Here is a 20,889-nt window from a genome sequence, read left to right on the forward strand (position 1 = left end):
TAGATTTAGCATTCAGGTAGGGAAAAAACTTTCTAAAAGTAATGTAGTATTGTCTTTAAATGGAATAAATTGTCTCTGGAAGTTGGAGATGTGTATGTGTATATGTATGTGTGTACACACATATATACATATATACAATATGTGTGTATGTGTATATGTGTATGTTCATATATACATATGTATGCATATATATGCATATCAGGCATTATACTTGGTTAACATATTAAAGGCATTAAATGTTCCAGTTATTAGTTTTACTATTATTTCACATTATTCATATTTCCAGCCTTTACAATCAGAATATGACAGGCATAGAAATCATCAATCTTGACAACTAGAAAATGAGTTATCAAGAGGTTTGAGTCAGAAAATAAAAACTAGAAAAAAGAAATGTGTCAAATTAGTACCACATACTACCAAAGAAAAAATACAGAAAGAAGGACATTGAGTTAAGCCTTAAACCAGTTTCCTTTCAGTGAGACATGTGCTAATTTTCCTCTTATAATAAGTCTATTTTGTGGTAATAAAACTGAATCACAGATGACTATGTTGGTGAAGCAAATGTCCCTATGTCTCTATGGAAATTGTAGACAAATTATTTTAATAACACCTTTTCACATTGGTAGTAGATGAGAAGCCAGAAGAGTCAGGACCACCTTGAGAGTACTAGGTAAAAGCATTCATCAGCCATAATACCACTATGTGAATGAGTACATCTGTTAGCTCCTAGTATGAAATGAACCTTATAATTCACCATCTACAGATGTCCTAAAAATGTGTCAAAAAGAGGAACAAATTCTCCATATGTAGCCCATGTAAATAATATCCAAGACCTCATTTTGCACAATCATTAATGGAGTCCTATTCAAATAAATTCTGCAAACTTGCATACAAATGGTGGCAATAAGAAGGGGAATTTAAGCATAATGTGAGACTGTCCTGTGGTTTGTGTCTGGTTCTGAATGCTTATCATCAGCTGGAAATCTAGCCTTTCAGAAACATCTATGCATTTACATCCTCAAAAACGGTTTATCATAATTCAAAAGATCACTTATTAAAGCTTATCTATATATTTGCTTATTTGTAACTGCTTATTAAGGGAGATGAATATAACATTAAGCATTTTTAGTGCTTGAAAACATCTTCTAAAATAAACTCTACACTCATTGGAAATTCTTATTTCTTCTTTTTACAAGGTTTACCTGTATAATCAAACGTCAAAGAAGATTTGTGAATTTGACCTTTGTCATCCCATTTATCAGACTATTAACTCAGCCTCACATTCATTTTTAAAAGGTTAGAGCCTCCTTTGCAATGCCTACATTCCCAATTAAAATGAATAATACACAGACATCAGCACTGGAGTTGCTGCTCTTTGCTAGTACAGATTTCTTAAGAGTTCATTGAGAAGAGAAATAGAAAAGTTATGCAGATAAATTGCAAATTAATACATGGGGTTATCTGTATTTTAGGTATTAATAAAAATGTATATGAACATATAGATAGATATTTTTCACAACAAAACTAAATCATTTTCAAGTATTTTCTTAAGTAATCAAGCTAATTTCCTTAATCAGGATTTTAATTTTAAAATACTCCTACATTTTCTAATCAAGGTACAAGGCAAGACATTTTCATTGTATTTTCTGATGAAATTTCAATGAGAGATGATTTCTCATGAGTTATAAAAATAGCATTTTAGTTAACATTGTGTTTTTCTCTGCATTTACAGCATAATACAATTTTCTTACAAAACCAGTGATGATATGTCAAGTTCAAAAGGGCAGATAGTAGGTCTTACTTTTGTATTCCAGGTGAAAGCCAGCTGCCGCCACACTAATATCTGATTGAAAGTGCAAATAGAGTTGATTGGAGGTACTGTTCAACAATGCTGGCACAGTAGTACCTGTGAGAGACAAAGTTGTTTAACCTTAATCATAATTCACTATATTTTTACATGTGAAACATTTGAAAAGATATGTTTATTCCTCCAAAGCAGTTTAAGTCATTTCCTCAAACACCAATTATTTGTCAACTTATTATATATAGACTATCATCTTTTTTTTGTGGCTTTTTTTTTTTTTGGTGAGGCAATTGGGGTTAAGTGACTTGCCCAGGGTCACACAGCTAGTAAGTGTCAAGTGTCTGAGGCCAAATTTGAACTCAGGCCCTCCTGACTCCAGGGCCGGTGCTATATCCACTGTGCCACCTAGCTGCCCCTAGACTATCATCTTAAGGAGCATAGAGATATTCTAGTAGAAGAGATATGGGAAATACTTCCAATAACTTTAAAAAAAAAAAAGGAAAGTTGTAATGTAGTGAATAGATAGGGAAAGAGTCAATGAAAGTAGAACAGAAATCTGAGAAAGGACTAAACATTTATATTTGGGAGAATTAGGGAAAATTTTGTGGAGAAAGTAGTACTTAAACTGAAACTTGAAGAATAGGAAGGAGACAAGTCTATGATAGGGGAATAAAATATAAAAGGATAGAGAGTCAGCTCTACCATGCAGAGTCATGATGTACAAGCATGGTACAGTGGGTAAGATGGTGAATTTTCAATCAGAAAGACTTGGATTCAAATCCCATCTTAGACACCTTGTAATCCTGGGAAAATCACTTAAACTCTCTTTGCCTCAGTTTCTTTATCTGTAAAATGAAGGTGTGGACTCAATGGCATTTTAGGATTGATCCTAGGATTCTTTCAGTTGGATTGTAGAATACAGATTTGAATGTGCCAAAGCTAATAGATATTTTGATGGTATGGAAGGCCTTAAATATCAATGTAAGGAATTGTTTTAAATATATTTATCCTTATTAATATCAGGGAATGCTAAAGAATCTTCATATATTTATGTCTCTCCTAATATCAGTTTTCATTATTTCTACTGCTCAATATCAATTGTGCATCTACAGGTATTTTTAAACAAAGTTACCTTTTTAGTCTTCTACCAGATGCTTTCTTAATGTACCATGACACAGAGAATACATGCTGAACACCCCAAATCATACAAATACCACATGAATGCTTATTACTTATATGGTTTATCCTCCACTTTGGTTTCTTTTTCCATTTTGAATGCTTGCCTTTTCAATTTGGTCAATTTGACAAGGCCATCAGGAATAAGAACACTTCAAGACCACAGAGAAGTCTGGCTGGGGATAGTCATTCAGGGAAGATGTTGATACAATGCATTATTCATGGGGCATAGCTTTTGACTGGTAACCTCTTTTCTATTCCCACTGTGACTAACACTGAATGATGTTCCCACAGAGGTCTCTGAATGACTTCAACCAAAACTGTGTGAAAAAGGAAGGTATATATTCATTTATATTGAATATTTTCTCTTCACTTAAAATACCCCAGCTCATGTTATACCAACTGAAGAATCAGTAGGAGACACAGAGGAGCTAAGGTCATATTTGAAAAAAGAAATTATAATACTGTAAGAAAGTTTTGAAATAGAAAAATAACAAAAGAGAAAATTCCCAGGATAGTCAAAGTCTTAAATTATAAAGTATAATAAAATGGGCTCTTTTAAAAGTGATAAGCAAATCAAATGATTTTTTCTGTTATAATATACAAATGAAGAAACCTTTATTAATGCATTGTGTTTTATAGTCTTATTAAAATGATCCTTTAACTTTAATAAGGAAGCACAATTCAATTAATTGATAGAGATGAGTTATCATTTGGAGGAAATTGGCAATTATGGGCCCAGAATTTTAGGGTAGCTCCTTCAATGAAAATCCCAGTGTCAAGTCAAAAATAAAATAACAATGTAATAACTACAAAATAATTTTTAAAAACAAAATAATAATTTATCTTTAATACTTCAACAAAATGGCACTTTTCCTACTAGCATTAAATTTCATCCTCTAAACAACTTAGTGATGAATATTAATGAATTGGAGAGTTAAATATAATCTTTTGATGGCCAACTTTCCTGAGGAGGCTCTTAGCCCTTTAACTAAGTATCATAGTATCTTAACACTGTAGACTGAGTATCATAGGGATGTTAATTAAAGTTTTTCTAGTCTGATAGATTTTGCCCAAGCTTGTGCAGTGATAACAGCATTGTCTTCAAGAAACCAGTCATCTTCATGAGGCATCATAGCAGGACTTTAGTGCAAGAATTATTTCTTATTTAGTAAGTTAATTTATAACTTTTGCTAAATTGCCAAATATTTACATGCAAACTTACACATCAGAAAGATTCATATGCCTCAATTCAAAAAGAAAGTTATTTCCCCTCGAGATATTAGTACTAGTTGAGTCATAACTATTACCAGCTATGTTTTCAATAGATTTCTGTTTATATGCAAATTCTAAGAAAAGCAGCATGGTTTAGTTCCAGGAGCACTGGAATAATTCTTTCTCCCCAACATCCCTCACATTCATCTCCTTTTCATTTGTAAAATAGCTACCATACTTTCTGCCCTTACCACCTTTCACTGAGATTAATTGGAATTTATACAGTCTTCCCTCTTTCTCAATTATCACATAGCTGCTAAATTAATATTTTTAAAGCAAATATATGGTCTGTTCCTTCTAGTTAAGAACCCTAGTATGAACCAATTCAAACTTCTCTGTTTGGCATTTAAAATCATTCATTGTCTGGTTTCAGGCTTATTCCCCATGACTCGTTTCAAACATTCTGTATACCTGAAAGGTATACTGGTAGCATGTTGTTTCCTGTAAACATCATTATCTTTACTATCTCTGTAACTTTGTACTGTCTGCTCTGTCTCTTAGACATGCTAGATCTCCTTTAAAACCTAGCTTAAGAACCGTGATATCTCCAGGTTCTAGTGCTCTTAGTTCCAGAAATTACTGTTATCTATTTTGTATTTAATTTTGTGTGCAGATATATAGTGTTTCCTCCCAAGAGAATGTAAATTCATTGAGGATAGGTACTGTTTTATTTTTTATCTTTATATCTCCAGATCTAGCATAGTACCTGGCATATAGAATTGAATGAATGCATGCATAAATAAATGCATGAATGAAAAATGGGACTCTAGACACTAGAAGTATTCTAACTCTGCCAATGAATTATCTGGATGATAATGGGCAAGATCACTGAAGGTTTCTTGCCCTAAGTTGTCTTCTCTATAAGAAAACTTAGTTGAATTGGATGATCTATAAAGTATCTTTACAATTTTAGGAATAATTCAAATATCTTTATTCAAACTTTTGATATACATATATACTTATATATTTTATACATATACATGTATGTATATGTATGCATATATCCATATATAATCCCCCCCAGAGCAAGAAAAAATATTATAGTCAGACTCTTCCAGCAAGTTGAAAATTAATAAAATTTTCCATAAAACAGTAGTGTAAGTTACTATAAAGTGCTTCAGGAAAAATAGTACTATTTATGATAACTGATAATGGCATATTATAGTATTTTGAAGTCACTCTTGGGAAAGTAGACAAGGAAGGTATAGGACACAATTTCTTCCTCAGATTCTTATTTTTGTTGATTAGTGAGTAGTGAAATATTGTTAACATTGCCTCTACCATTATAATTCTATATATAAGTGAATGCAATTTTATATTTGATATTTAAATAACTTTTTTGATATAAAGCACTTTGTTAACACCAATTTATATCATCACAATGTTACAGCAAGCAAGGCTATGGCATATTTCTGTCCTGAGGGATTGAGCACCTCTATTAGGGTGTGGGCACTGAGAATAGAAGGGAAAAGATGGATGGGAGGAAAATGATGAAGGTAGATTGATGAATGATAAGGAAAAGGGAGAGGCTACAATGTTGACTCTCTGGACTTTTTCTATCATGCCACAGAAACCTCCTCACCCTGGAAGTTTATTTCCCCTCCAGACTTCTCTCACTTGAAGTACCCTCTGCCCTTGTGGCTCCTTCCCCTCAGGGGCTGGTTCCTCCCAGAATTTCCTGGTTTAGGAAAATATCCAGGCCAGTCATTTCTCCATTCCTCTTCAGGACATAATGCTGACTCTCTACTTTTTCTACCATTATGTCTCCTCCAGGTACCTTCTTCCATCCCTTCTCATTTTTTTTTTCAGGGTGTGTATGTGTGTGTGTGTGTGTGTGTGTGTGTGTGTGTGTGTGTGTGTGTTTGTGTGTGTATAACACATATTTCTCTTTTTCCGAACCGAGAAGTGGAAATTTTTTTAGACTTTTGCTTAAATGGCTTGCTTCCCCCCCCCAAAAAAAAAATCTGATTTTTTTTTATGTGTTTGTAACAAATATTCTAAAATCTACATAGATCATAAATATCTTCTTATCATCGTTAGATTTAAACTGCTACCAACTCAAACAACAACTTTATAAATACTCTGAAAACCAATGAATGATGCCAAGAATCCTGGCAATTTCCACAATTATGACAAGGAGGAGAGAGCACTGCTTGGGGACGGTGACCAAAAGGTACATTAAGAGGATGTTATCATTTGCCACTTCACTACTTTACTTTCTCTACCTGGTGAGGTTATGCTTGAGTCTGTGCAAGAAGAGGACTATGTTTGATGTTTCATTAGGAAATAAAGTGGGGGAAAAAAAACCTACCCTCCCTTGAAGCACAAAATAGTATAATTTACAATATCAATTAGAATAAACATAAAACTGAATATTTCTCAGGTAAATGTTTAAGGTTAACTTCATATCAACTATAAACTAATAAAATTCATTAATATGCATACAAATAATATATTGTATTCATGCGATTAAGAATCCAAAAATAACAGGCACAGGCAAAAAGAAATGTGAAAATATAAACAAATTTTAACAAGTCTTTTTGGGTATACCATAAGTGTTTTTGCAATTGTTTAAAAAGTTTAATTTGAGTTCTATTACCTGAAAAACTTCCAAGTCTTGGTGCAGTCATATCTGCACCATCATAGATTTCAAGGGAATCCCAGTTTTGTTCTGTGGCAAAGCTGATTACTTGAATCTATAAATTAATGACATTAGGTTAGATTTTTTTTAAAGACTAATGTTAATAAAATAAATACTCTCAATGAAATAAAGGATACAATATAAAATAACACCAAAGAAAGTAACTAAGGATGAAAATATGAATTATAGAAATAGAAAGTTATAGAAATACATTGAAACGAAGCTATAGATATAATATATTAAAATAAACTTAATCAAGGAGAGATACATGAAAGATAAAGTATAGCTATTGACTTGACAAAGATACAAATACCATAAAATAATACCAAAGAAAGAAACCAAGAAGGAATTGACTTGTACATGAAAATGTATATATAGATTTAGATGTAATTGTAGATATAATGTATTCAATTATCATGAAATTATATAGTAAAATAACACCAAATAAAGCAACTGAAGATGAACATATGCAAGATATATCTGTGCATACAGTTATAATGACTTTAAAGGAACGTAAAATTATAACAGAAAATTTACATAATATAAAGTAACAACAGTTAGATGCATGTGAAATATGGAGAGATGGAGAAATTTAGATAAAGGTGATAGATTTCGCTTTCCTCTGCTATATTATTATTTTTCTGAGTTACAAAGGAGGAAGGTTAGAAGCTGTCAAGAAAAAAAAACTAATAGAAAACAAACACATTATTTTCCACAAATTTAAAATAAAAAGATATCAATAAACTCCTCCAAAGTCCTGCAGCCAAGCATTCCACATTTTGCAGGATGTGAACTTGCCTGAATTCCTGATCCCTCTGTGACTATGATCTTCCATATGCAGTTCAAGTTGTTGCCATATGGCTCAGGATAACCAGGAGAGAGGATAGTGCCTCTCCTTTGTGTGAAATTGCCACTGCAGGGAACTAGAAAGCATTATTACATTTAAGCACATACTTCGTGAACATGAAGTAGAATATTACGTATTGTTTGGGTTTCTGAAGACATGATTCACTTCTAAGAGGGTTTTCAAACATCTAGGTACAATTCACATTTGTCAGGTTTTCATCAATGTAGAAATTCAGTTATATTTTCTTAATCTTTAAAAATCAGTTTATGCCCTTTGCTTAATTAGTTATATTTATACAGGTAAAAATATTTTAAAGACTAGGGTAGTGTATAAAGAACAGTGCTGTGACTGAAAAGAATGTTGTTTAGAATAATTAATCTAACATGGTTTAAGTATCTGGCACCTTATTTGATATTAATGAAATTTTTGCAGAAGACTGGAGAGAAAATACTCTTAAAATGTACAAATGAATTCAAAGGACTGAGCATGATTCTGCCAGAGGCTCTTACTTGAAATGAAGCAAATAAGCTACAACTAACAGTACCATTGTTATTTGCTCAGGATTAGCATATGACTTTTCAATAATTCATCAGCACAAATTTATTAAAGGGACAACACATAAAAGATCCAGACAATTAACATTATGTTACTTTTCAAAAAATACCTCAGAATTATGTACCATATTTATAGCTTTAGAGTCGGTCACATAGTTTATAAATATTCAAGGGGGCGGGAGAACATGCATCATACTTGTTCATCTAATGGGTTATTATAAGAAACACTATATTTCCTACCCTCCAGCTGGTACTCAATTATTTCTGACATGACAAATTGCCCTTTTAAATTGGACATGACCATTATTAATTGATGGTGAATGAATATATAGGTGTAGGAAAAACTACTTTCTGAAACCGCTGTCCAATTCTGATTTAGGGCTCATGTGCGCTATTAAACCCAGCCAATAATTGCTTACCTACACAGCTTGGTATTGTGTCATTCCACTGAGCTAACGCATTAGGCACTGACTGGCACCGGATTGCTTTAGAGCCTTGAAGTAGATATCCAGGGTTGCATTCAAATCGAACAATTGAACCAGCTGAAAATTCAGAGCCAATTCTCCTTCCATATCTGGGTTCTGGGACAGAGCTGCACTGCGTATCGCTTGTACGTGGAACAGCTAAAGAGTTTTGTTGTTGTTTTTTCCAAAGAAGGAAAAATAATATTATTTCCATGTTATAAATGGCAATGTATTTTAAATTAATTTAAAGTGAACATAGAAAAACATTAAATAATTATCCTTTATATGCATATTAAACATCCTTTTTTTTTATAAAAAAAATCTATTTTCCCATTCATTATCTCATATTAACCTCTTAACAAATCTTGTGAGGTAAGCATTGTAATCCCTAATTTATAAAACATGTTACATATAACACAGAGAATTTAAAGTATTTGCCCAAACACACTCAGCTAGTAGCAAATCTAGGTGAAAACTCAATTCTCTGTGATTCTAATGTATTATCTTTCTACTAGGTGTGTGTGTGTGTGTGTGTGTGTGTGTGTGTGTGTGTGTGAGAGAGAGAGAGAGAGAGAGAGAGAGAGAGAGAGAGAGAGAGAGAGAGAGAGATACACCCACAAGGAGCACCTTGGAATATGGAACTGAAAGCTTGTTTCAGAGTAAAAAAGACCCAAGTACAACTTTCACTCCAACATGTATTCCCTCTTTGATTGTAAACAAATCACTGAACCTCTCAGAGGTCCCAGGCAACTCTCAGGCTATAAGATGCAGAGAAATTGACCTGCACTGGTAAAGGAAGTAATTACTGAAGAGATTCCTAAACCAATGAAATAATAGGTCTGCTCCAAATATGAATACATATAGACATACTCATATATATGCATGCACATATACATGTGCTTATACATATATGAATTCATTGAAAGTTTTTTTTGTTCTAGAATTCTACTAAATGGTAGAATTCTTTGCATTTCTGTTACCTGCTATTAATGTCAATGTTTATTTAGTTTTACAAAGGAAGCTAGGTAGTACAATGAAAAGATTTGGAGTAAAAATCTGGATTTTTATTGTTTTATTTGGTCTGCTACTAAGTGTCTGACATTATCCACATCACTTTCCTTCTCTATGCGTCAGTTTTAGTAAAATAAGGAATTATAATGATCTCTAAATTCCATTCCAGCTCTAACATACTATGATGTCGCAATCCTAAAGTATCCAGAATTGTAACTTCATTTATCTCCTTACCTGCATTTCTTTTTTTTCCTTTCTTTCTTTCTTTCTTTCTTTCTTTCTTTCTTTCTTTCTTTCTTTCTTTCTTTCTTTCTTTCTTTCTTTCTTTTTGTGAGGCAATTGGGGTTAAGTGACTTGCCCAGGGTCACACAGCTGGTAAGTGTCAAGTGTATGAGGCTGGATTTGAACTCAGGTCCTTCTGACTCCAGGACTGGTGCTCTATCCACTGAGCCACCTAGCTACCCCTTGTTTATGTTTTGGGTTTTTTTGGTTTTGGGGTGGTTTTTTGCGGGGCAGTGAGGCTTAAGTGACTTGACCAGGGTCACACAGCTAGTAAATGTTAAGTGAGACGGGATTTGAACTCAGGTCCTTCTGAATCCAGGGCCAGTGTTTTATCCACTGTGCCACCTGGCTGCCTCCTGTATTTCTTTATGCACAACATATGCAACTCTATGAAAAAAGTCTCATAATACTCCTTTTGTCTTTCAAAATTCATTTTTTTCTATGCTATGGAACCACCCACTGTTGAGTCTTAAAAATGAATAATGATGAACCATGTCATAGCTCATATTATGAAACATTGTTAAGAAACCAATTCATTTAGAACAGTGCTAATTAGATTATCTTGATTGACCTAAGTTCTATTCAGGATTTAAAATTAATGTCCAATAAGATGCCAAAATGAATAAAATTGGGTAATAGACTTCAAGTTCTGATATTCCATGATCTCAGCAGTATAAAAACAACAAATACACTATTTAAGTCCTGGGTCTCCTTTTTAAAATAATTAAAACATACCCTAGATGCCTGTAATTTTGCACTAATAGATACTAGGATGTGTATTACTGTAAAATATCATTGATCCTCTTCACATTTCTTGAACATGTCTTATTCCTGCAATATATCCATGGAGGAAGAGAATGATTTGTCAGATTTGTTCACAATAAACAATGCTTGAGAACCTTTTAAATGATGGAGAAATATCTCCCTAGTTATTTTTCTATTTAGGTTTAAATATTCAAAGGAAGAGGGAATTTTTTGAAATATTTCTATTTGTGCAAGATGCAGTAAAATCTTCACTAAATATTTTGTTGCATGAATATTGTATGGGGTTTTAGGGATAGGGGGAAAACAAGGTAAGGCAGCAAAGTTTTTGTTGTCATTTCGTTTTGTTTTGTTTTTATGGTACCAACTGGCATATTAAAGCTAATTCAACAGAAGACATGCCTGAATAAAATCAGAGAAATTTGGCCATTTTAGAAGGAAGATTAGCAAACATAGGAAAAAAAAAAAACTAATTTGACATGTTTTAGAAAGTAGGGCAGGAACTGGGCATGGTTGTGTTTACATGTAATCTCTACTACTATGGATGCTAAGGTTTGTTTATCACTTGAGTTGGGATTTCTGAGTGTCAAGAAGCTATCCCTATTGAATATTCTTTCACACCAGGTCTAGCACCAATATGATGAGCTCTAGGCCAGCAAGAGCTGTGAAACAATCCAAATGAGAAATGAACCAGTTCAAAGCCCCCAAGGCTCCCAATAGTGGGATGGGGCCATGAATAGTTACTGTATTTCCAGCCTGGGTGAGAGAGGAAAGCCTGGTTTAAATTAAATTAAAATATAAAATAAAATAAAAGTGAGGCCAAAACGAGCCATGAAATCTATAGATGAAGCTATTGATGTGATCTATGCAATGTCTTTGGGGGAGGGGAAATAGAACAATGTTGTGTTTTTTCCCCATCAGCCATTTCCCATACTTCTTGATGTTAAGCTAGACATTTCCAGCATGAGAGAAATTCTATTTACTCAAGTAATTATTCTCCATCTTTTAGTAAATGTTTCACACTGCTGTGAAACAAAATTGAAATCAGCCCAGTGGAAAAGTGAAAAGGAATAAGGTCAACCTGGAATAGAGGGTGATAAATAAAATGACTGACTTTGCAGGCCAGATTAGTGTGTTTAGACAGAGACCGGATGCTGATATCCAGGTGGGTTTATGATGCTGGGAAGCAGCCAGTCCTGCAACCGTATGCTTATTTTTTTATATGAAGAGAAGAGGAAGGAAAATATAGTAGGCTTATTAATAGTCATCAAATACAAAAAGCAGACTGAAATGCAGAAATGGATATATAGTAACTTGTCCATTGTATCCCTCTTAAAACTAAATGTAGGGGGAGCTAGGTGGCGCAGTGGATAGAGCACCAGCCCTGGATTCATAAGGACCTGAGTTCAAATCCAGCCTCAGATACTTAACACTTACTAGCTGTGTGACCCTGGGCAAGTCATTTAACCCCCCCCACACACACACACACTTAAGCCTCACACACACACACACACACATACATACACACACAAACTAAATGTAGTTTTTTATATATATATATACACACACACACACACGTATATCTATTAGATATATATATATATATATATATATATATATATATATATATATATATACATGTGTGTGTATCTCTATAACTCACCTCTCTCTCTCTCTCTCTCTTTCTCTATCTATCTAAGCTTCAACATGCAAGTGAAGTAAGCTGACTCAATTCATTTTATGATCCAAGGGTAGCATTTTCTACTTTCTAAAACCAATCTTTTTCCAGTTGCTAAAAGTTGTGTTTTTTTTAAATTCTATCTACATCTAGCAGCAACTAAATTCAAATCAAACACAAACTAATACAAATTAAACTTGTATATCCCATCTTCATTAGGAAAAAAAGATATTTTTTTTATTTTTCCCAATTGACTAAAGGAAGTATGTTCACAGCTCATCATCATTAAAGGACATTGGGGGTTGATTTATTCACTTGCTTTATTACACATATGAGGAAAGAGAGTCCCATATAAATCAAATATTTTATGAAAGATTTTAATTAAGTTGATGGCAGAATTGGAATTAGCATTCACTTTTCTACTTGTCCAGACCTCTTTCTTCCCTACATGGCTTCTGAAATTCAGATCTTTCATTTGGAGGACTGGAATGGGAAAATAAATCAGTAGAAACCACACTATTTTTAAGCCACCTGATTAGAAGTGGTCATAACAATGCATCAGATATTTATTTGGTGCCTACTTTGTTTAGCAAAATATGACACATACTATATGTCCAAGAAGTTTATAATCTAATGAAAAGTAAGAGAAGAATTAAGTCTTTACTAATTTCAAAAGTATTATCTCCCATCCTGAACCTTGAAGCTTGATGGAGAAAAACATATAATAGTGATTATGGTGTTTGTGCAATAAATATACCAATCATTTATTATATAGTATTTTAAGTTGATGATTTAAATGAATGGGATAGCACAACTCAGTAGTATGTTACATAAAAAAGAAAAGATAAGAAACAAAAAAACCTGTTTTATATATCTAAAAGTAATGGCATTTAATTGGGAGGATATAGATAAATTGGGTATATCAGGAATTAATGAAATGACAAATGACAAAAGTTCTACTGCTGAGAACATACATTAGAGTTATTTATTGTAAAGATAAAGACTAATAAGAGTGAGCATGAATGGATATGTGGATTTCCTGTAGAATTTATATCAGTCAGTACCATTGTTGCCTCTTGTAGGACAATCAAACCTCATTAGTGAATTTCCAAATGTCCTCAGAAACAAAAACAAAAATAAAAGAAGCCAGAGAGAGAGAGAGAGAGAGAGAGAGAGAGAGAGAGAGAGAGAGAGAGAGAGAGAGAGAAGGAAGGGAAGTAGAAAGGGGAGTAATGATAGTTCCAAGCATGTACATGTAGTGAAAATGCCAATATGACCAACAAGAAAAATTGGCTAGAAAGGAAATTTATACTGTCTTGGAGGAAATCATGGGGCTACTATATAACATGTTAATGAACCATAGCATAGGATCCCTGTCCTCTGAATTCCCAGGGAATCCTGATCCAGTCTAGCAATTCTAAAGTCTCATTGAGAGCTTTCATAATGCTAGAGAAGGGGAAATGGTTACGTCTCCCAATAGTGCTGTGGCTGCCATATCCTAAACAATTCATAGAATGATCAAAGATATTAGAGCTAAAAGAGAACTTATTTTATAGATATCACATTATAGATGAGGAATGTGAGTATCAGAAAGGTAAAGAAACCTGCCCAAGAAGTAACCTGCCCAGTAGCACCCATTAGGAGTGCTATTTAATTTTAATATTAAAATGATACATAAAGACTGAGTCTAAAGATACCCTGACTCCCTGGCACATGGTGGAGTCTAATAGACAATCATTTATTGACAAAATGCTTGATAGATATGTTGATGCCATCATTTAGGACATTATTAAATATTCTTTGTGACTGATAATAAAATATTTCTATTCAATATTTATAGAAAATTAAGACCTTATAGAGCTAAAGTGACCCATATTTTTGTCCTTTTACTATATGTTTTCCCTTAAATAAGTGGATATGAGATATAGATAGATAGATAGATAGATAGATAGATAGATAGATAGATAGAGATATGTTAACTGAACTTTCAGCCTGTTAACAGCTAGTCATTCTATAACTGGGGCATTTAAAAAAGTTCTTGTGCAATTTCAAGCTTTAATAATTTATGAAAGGAACAAACTAAGTGGTATATGAAAGCACTATTCATAAGAATTTTACACAATACAGTTCAAATAATTTCTAGGCTTCAATATAACTGCTATCTTTCATGAAAAAAATGTTTAATTTGACTTTTCATATATATTGAAAACTTTTTCCAGTTGCTCTTGACTGATTTCTTAAATTGCATTTGTGATCAGGGACCTATTCCTCCAAAGAATATAATTTTGATGAAAAGACATCAGTTTTAACATGGCTCCAGGGGCAACAGATCAGACAAATGAAATATACAGGACCTTTATAAACTATTCAGTCATACACACACACACACACACACAAATATATACATACATAGATATATACATATACATCTGTGTTTATTATACACACACATATATACATATACATATAAACACACACAAATAGATATACACACATATAGATAGATATTTGTGTAAATTGCTGGTATAACACCTGAGTTGAAGACAGACACCCAGAATTCTATTCTCTTTGCTCTAGCCATTTGGTCTTCTACTTCCTAAGCTTTCCTTTTGGCTTCAAACATTGAATACAGAGAGGTAAGTGCAAGTCTAGACTTATATCCTATTTGGTGCAAGTACTTGTACTCTATTCAAGCTTCCTTGCTAATTTGCCACTCTGTTCTTTGTATTTGTGGGTGAAGGGAAAGTGACATTGCCTCTCCTGCTACTTTTCTACATTTTTACATAATTCTTTACTTTGCCATAATGAGGTACCCTAGACCAATTATATAACTAATTTTAACTCAGTGAGACATTACCATGCCTCAAACAATTGTTACTTTCTTTAACCCACTTCAGAGACTCCTTAACTTTTTCTTGAGTCAATCAATCATTCACTGTCTGTTTCTTTATTATAGTCTAGAATAACCGATAACTAAACAGTGAAAAGCATTTTTATAAGGGAATCTTTTCTGGGCATGCATTTTGAATTGGATCCAAGCTAAAGGCATTAGAATAGAACTGATCTATAAACAATGTGACACACTTTAATTCTAGCTTTTTATTTATTTTTTAATGTCAACAAGTTTGTTTTCTGGGAAGAGGGAAAGATAGCAATCCATTCTCCTCCTCTTGTCCCTTCCCCCACCCTCACTCAAACCCCCAACACCCCCCCCCTTCCATGGAAAAAGGATAGGGAAGAAACATGAAAAACTTTTTTTAAAAAAAACCCAATATTTACAACATCCTCTTAGAACAACAACAAAAAAAGATTGTGACAATCGCCTAAGCCAGAAATTAACTGCATTTTAACCTTTTCTCATGAAACCTCCTTCCCTAGTCTCTTCTGTCTCTGATGACCTTTTTGTTCTCTCTCTTAGCATTCATTTTGTGCTTTGCCTCCCTAAGGCATTTTTTCATGTACTATTATAATTCCTTGTGCTCATGTCACATCATCCTCTTAAGCTATAAACTTCATGAGGCCAGGGAGAAGGTATTATTTAAATCTTTCTCTGCCACTTCTAATGTCTCCTCTACTAGCTCCATTTCCTTGCTCATTGCAAGGATAATGTGGAAGCCACTCCACCGTTTTAGCTAAGATACCCTAATAAGGTGAGAAAATCTAATAATTAATCAATCAAAAGACTTTATTAAATGTGACATAACTCCTTTGAACAAAGTTAATTCATGTAAGGCAGGAACTCTGCTCTAATAGAATGAGAAAGTTGGTCATGCCCTGGTGAAGGTGGAGGTGTGGGAGGTCATCTATAAATTATTGAGGAATTATGAAAGTATTCATTTGAGAAACTGGAGTAAGTATAGAGTACAGAGCTGAATCTCCTGAGAAGGAACGACCTGGAAGGGAAAGGAAAAGCCTTAGCTTTTTTCTTGGCCAGGTCTCCTCTCCATGGCTCCACCCTCCTTCCCCCCACTTTAATTAGAGAAGGACCTGTCAACTTCTAAGGGTTTGGAAAATGTTGAACTTCTCATATTTCCATCAGTGTCTGAATCAGTTAGTGGTAGTGTATGCATTATTTGGAGCCAAGGGGAGTAGACTCTAGACTCTACAAGGAGCCAAACAAAAAGTCAACACGATGCTAAATGGGAACTTCTTATGTACCCCATAAATGGGAACAAAATAGCCTCTAGAAGTTAGGACACATGTTACCCCTTTGCTACATCTGCTCTCTAAATTTGAGTCTTTTTTCCACTGAACTCTGTATGCAGTTGGGGGAGAACATGGCATACATTTTGGGGGATGTTTTACACCAATTTTTTCTTATGGTATCACCTTAGAAAACACTTTTTTCTAATAAAGGTTGTTTAAATGCTGTACTAAATGATTCTCAACTGCTAATCCATCTGGAGGTGGGACACTGGTACGAATAAATCAATAGCCTTGGAGAATCATCCCTTGACTTTCTAGGGTATCCTCTAGTACCCAGAGGGGGAGATTTAGCTAAGCTCTTGGGAGCCCAGCTGTGACAGTGGCTGAAGATCCAAATTCTCAGAGCTTGCATAGGCCACATTATAAACATACTAAGATCTTCCTTATCCTAAAAGAAACAAAAGAAATTTCCCTTGGGCCTTCTTCCTCAAGAAGTTATTCTCCTGTCTTCTACCTTTCACAATTAATGTTCCAAAATGTAATCTAAACTTCTTTCCTTAACTTCCTCACTATCATTTCCTTCCTTAGCCTCTTGCTATATGGTTTGTGTCACATCAGAATACAAAGTCCTTGAAGGTAAAGACTATTAAAAAACTTTTCTTTTGTCTCTAGCATTTAAAGCAGTGTCTGGCACATAAGAAGCATTTAATAACTGCCTTCTGAATGACTAATTGAATCTACTCACCTGATTTTGTTATCTCCACAGTCACATCATAATTACTAAACATGATGTCACTCTCTTTTAGTCCACGTCATTTCCCCCTTCTCTATATTCCTATAGCCATCATCCTAGTTCAGACCCTTACCACCTCTCACCTGGACTACTTCAATAGCATTCTAAGTGGTCTCCCTACCTGAAGGGTCTCCCAGTTCCATTCAATTCTCCACACAGCTGCCAAAGTGATTTTCGTAAAGTATAGGTTTGATCATGCCATCTCCCTTAGGCAATAAACTCCAGTGGCTCCCTATTACTTCCAACATTAAATATGAAGATATTGATTTGACATTTAAGGCCTATCACAATCTAGCCTCTTTCTACCTTTCTTGCCTATCATACTTTATTCTCCTCCATTTATTTCTATCATATATTCTCTACTATCCAGGGATAAATAGCCAGATTATAGGCCCTCATTCAGGATATTCTATATCCTGTCTCGGGACCTTTATACTGGCTGTCCCTCTACCCTCATAGCCTAAATGCTCTTCTTTACCTTTGCCTCTTGATGTTTCTGGCTTTGTTCAAAATTGAGCCACATTCTTTGGAAGACGTTTCAGTCCCCCTGGTGACTTGAGCTATCCTATCAATGTTCACCTTCTTTCTATTCTATATTTTTTTTGAGGGGCAGTGAAGGTTAAGTGACTTGCCCAGGGCCATACAGCTAGTAAGGGTCAAGTGTCTGAGGCTGGATTTGAACTCAGATCCTCCCGAATCCAGGGCTGGTGCTTTATCTACTGCATTACCTAGCTGACTTCTAATCTATATTTACTATGTCTATTTTGTCTTAATGTTGTCTCCTTCATTAGTGCAGAAGCTCCTTGAGGACAGGACTGTTTGTATTTTTTCTTTCTTTTTCCTTTCTTTTTTCTGCAAAGCTTAATGCATTGGTTGGCACACAGTAAGTAAGTAGGTAACAAATGTTTGCTTATTGATTGCTTAAACTTTATAATCTTTTAACACCTATCTAAATGTTTTACACACACCAGGTGATTAATAAACATTTGCAAAGAGAATGAACTCTTTCTATAACAGCCTTGAGCTTGGAAGTATGTGAAAAAGGAGTCTAAGTGTCTGAAACAGCTGTCACAAAGCCCAAAAGAGGGTGGCAGGGGTAAGAGGAGGAAGGGGTAGGAGGAGGAAAATGTGAAACACCTTTTAGTCATTATCCAACCAACTCAGAGGTTCACTGGCTTAACCATAATATAAAATTTTCTAAGTTATCTGGTTTCTCAAGCCACAAGAGAATAGCAGAGGCAGATAGATACATTGGCAGAAGAAATCGGGACTGTTGACATACAGGAAAATGAAATAAATGAAACAACAGAAAAAAAATACAGAAATAAAAGTAAATTCTCCCATAAAATAACAGTGCAGTTAATAGTAATGATCTTGAGTTAACATGAAAAGCAGACCCCCAAAATCCAGATGCCATTTTAGAATGAGTTACATAAAAATTAAGTAGGCGGTAAAAGGGAAAAATAATGATTGAAGAGGTAAGCTTCTATTATCTGGAAAACTTATCCTATCTCTACTGATGCCAGATAAATGAAGCTTTACTGTAGCCATGTTAAAAAAATTAAAATCAATATTGATATTTACTTTAAAATTTAAATTTTAAACAATTAATCTTAAAATCAACATTCTCATTTCCTTAAGTATATTTGATATACATGAATGAAAGTATGCCTGAGCATGTGTATGTTAATTGCTAATTTTTCAAGTGAAACTTCTGATGATACATTTAATTCCATAGACGTTTTTTTGTGTTTTTTTGAGGCAATTGGGGTTAAGTGAATTGCCCAGGGTCACACAGCTAGTAAGCGTGTAAAGTGTCTGAAGCTGGATTTGAACTCAGGTCCTCCTGCCTCCAGGGCCAGTGCTCTATCCACTGTGCCACCTAGCTGCCCTGAATTCCAGACATTTAACAAAAACTTTCTCCACTCCATTTCATACAGACACTGCCATATATAGTGTTAACCTAATTTTCATAGAATCATAACATTTAGAGCTGGAAGGGACCTAAGAGACCATTAAGTCCAATGTTCTAATTTTATAATCACTAAATAAATTAAGGTAGAAGTTTGTAAAAATCTTTGCTTGAGCACATACAGCTAACCAATGCCAGACTTGAGAAGCCTGCCAAATTACAGTTCAGTGCACTCTTCAGTAAGTAGTCTACACTTCCTCTCAGCACACAAAAAATAGACTAAAGAAACATTTTATGCTAAATTTACCTTGGTAGACAAAATGGAATCCCCTGGCAGATGCACCACTCTTTGCATTGAACCGCAATAAAATTTGATTGGATGTGGCCAAAGGCAGTGTTTCCCCTGCATATAAGTAAAGAAAAAAGAAAATGTGTGTACACAGACACACACACAAGACACACACACAGACACACACACATATATGTGTGTGTGTCTGTGTGTGTGTACATATATATATATATATATATATATAATCAGGGAATCTAGAAAACATCTATTTATGGTATATAATAAAATTTCTGGGATGAAAAATAATTAGCTATGTTTGCAGTCTCACTTTATTAGATTGCCAGTATTTCATAATTTCTTCCCCAGGCTTTACCACTAAAATACATTTTTTGTAAGCTGGTTTAAAACATTTTGTCCCCTTTGGAATTAAAACACTTTACTCTTTATGAAATGATGACTTCTTATGAAATACAGCTACTTGTAGTTCATTTTTTTTCTATTAGTTGAGAATAATCTACAGATTTCTTTCTTGAAGCATCATTCAGGGCTTAATTCACCTATAAAGAATCAACTTATAATTTTTGTTGGGAGTTGTTTCTGCTATTGACAATCTTTCTTAGAATCCACAATACTCTAAGAGATTCAAATTCATTACAAAAAGTCTTTTGTAATTCCCTTACCCCTTCCCCCCACCTTTTAAGTTGCCCAAACAGATAACTATCTAAATTTCATTTGGATGGACAATTGGGGTGGGGGCTAGAAAAAGGAAGAAAAAGAAAGAAAGCCAAGGACTAGAAAGTAAAAGCAAAGTATTATCTCTCCTTTTCTTAGTTTTGTCTCTGACAGAATCCATACTACCTACCCTTTCTCGTTATCTTTGCAAATACATCAGTTAAATGTACTCATCCCAAGTAAATGTACATTTCTGTAACTGTGGGGTACAAATTCCATTTTTGAAGAGATATATACACATTTCCTCAGTACCTAGCACAATCTCTTACATATAGTAAGTGCTCAATAAATTATCTGTATACATATAATCATAAATCCACAGAAAAATACACATATTTCTACAAACTATATATATACATATATGTGTATATATATGTATATATATATATATTTTTTTTTTCTTTATTCCTTTCAGATTTTGGCTCAAATACCACCATTTCTGTGAAATCTTTCCAGATTCTCCCAGCCATTAGTTCCTTCCTTGCCCTCCTCAAAACATTACTTTATTTTGTTCTTATTTGGT

At 34.0% G+C, this 20,889-nt stretch overlaps 1 protein-coding gene across 1 annotated transcript in view; it reads right to left on the minus strand.

Moving 5' to 3' along the window:
* CSMD1 (CUB and Sushi multiple domains 1) overlaps nt 1–20,889 on the minus strand; it is a 2,580,735-nt gene that overhangs the window by 362,483 nt on the left and 2,197,363 nt on the right. Inside the window, 5 exon segments of the mRNA XM_043985743.1 lie at nt 1,802–1,906; nt 6,855–6,951; nt 7,695–7,819; nt 8,717–8,920; nt 19,653–19,748. Of these exon segments, the coding sequence (XP_043841678.1) occupies nt 1,802–1,906; nt 6,855–6,951; nt 7,695–7,819; nt 8,717–8,920; nt 19,653–19,748 (627 nt within the window).

This window comes from Dromiciops gliroides, chromosome 2 (genome assembly GCF_019393635.1).
Source record: "Dromiciops gliroides isolate mDroGli1 chromosome 2, mDroGli1.pri, whole genome shotgun sequence".
Classification (NCBI taxonomy): Eukaryota; Metazoa; Chordata; class Mammalia; order Microbiotheria; family Microbiotheriidae; genus Dromiciops; species Dromiciops gliroides.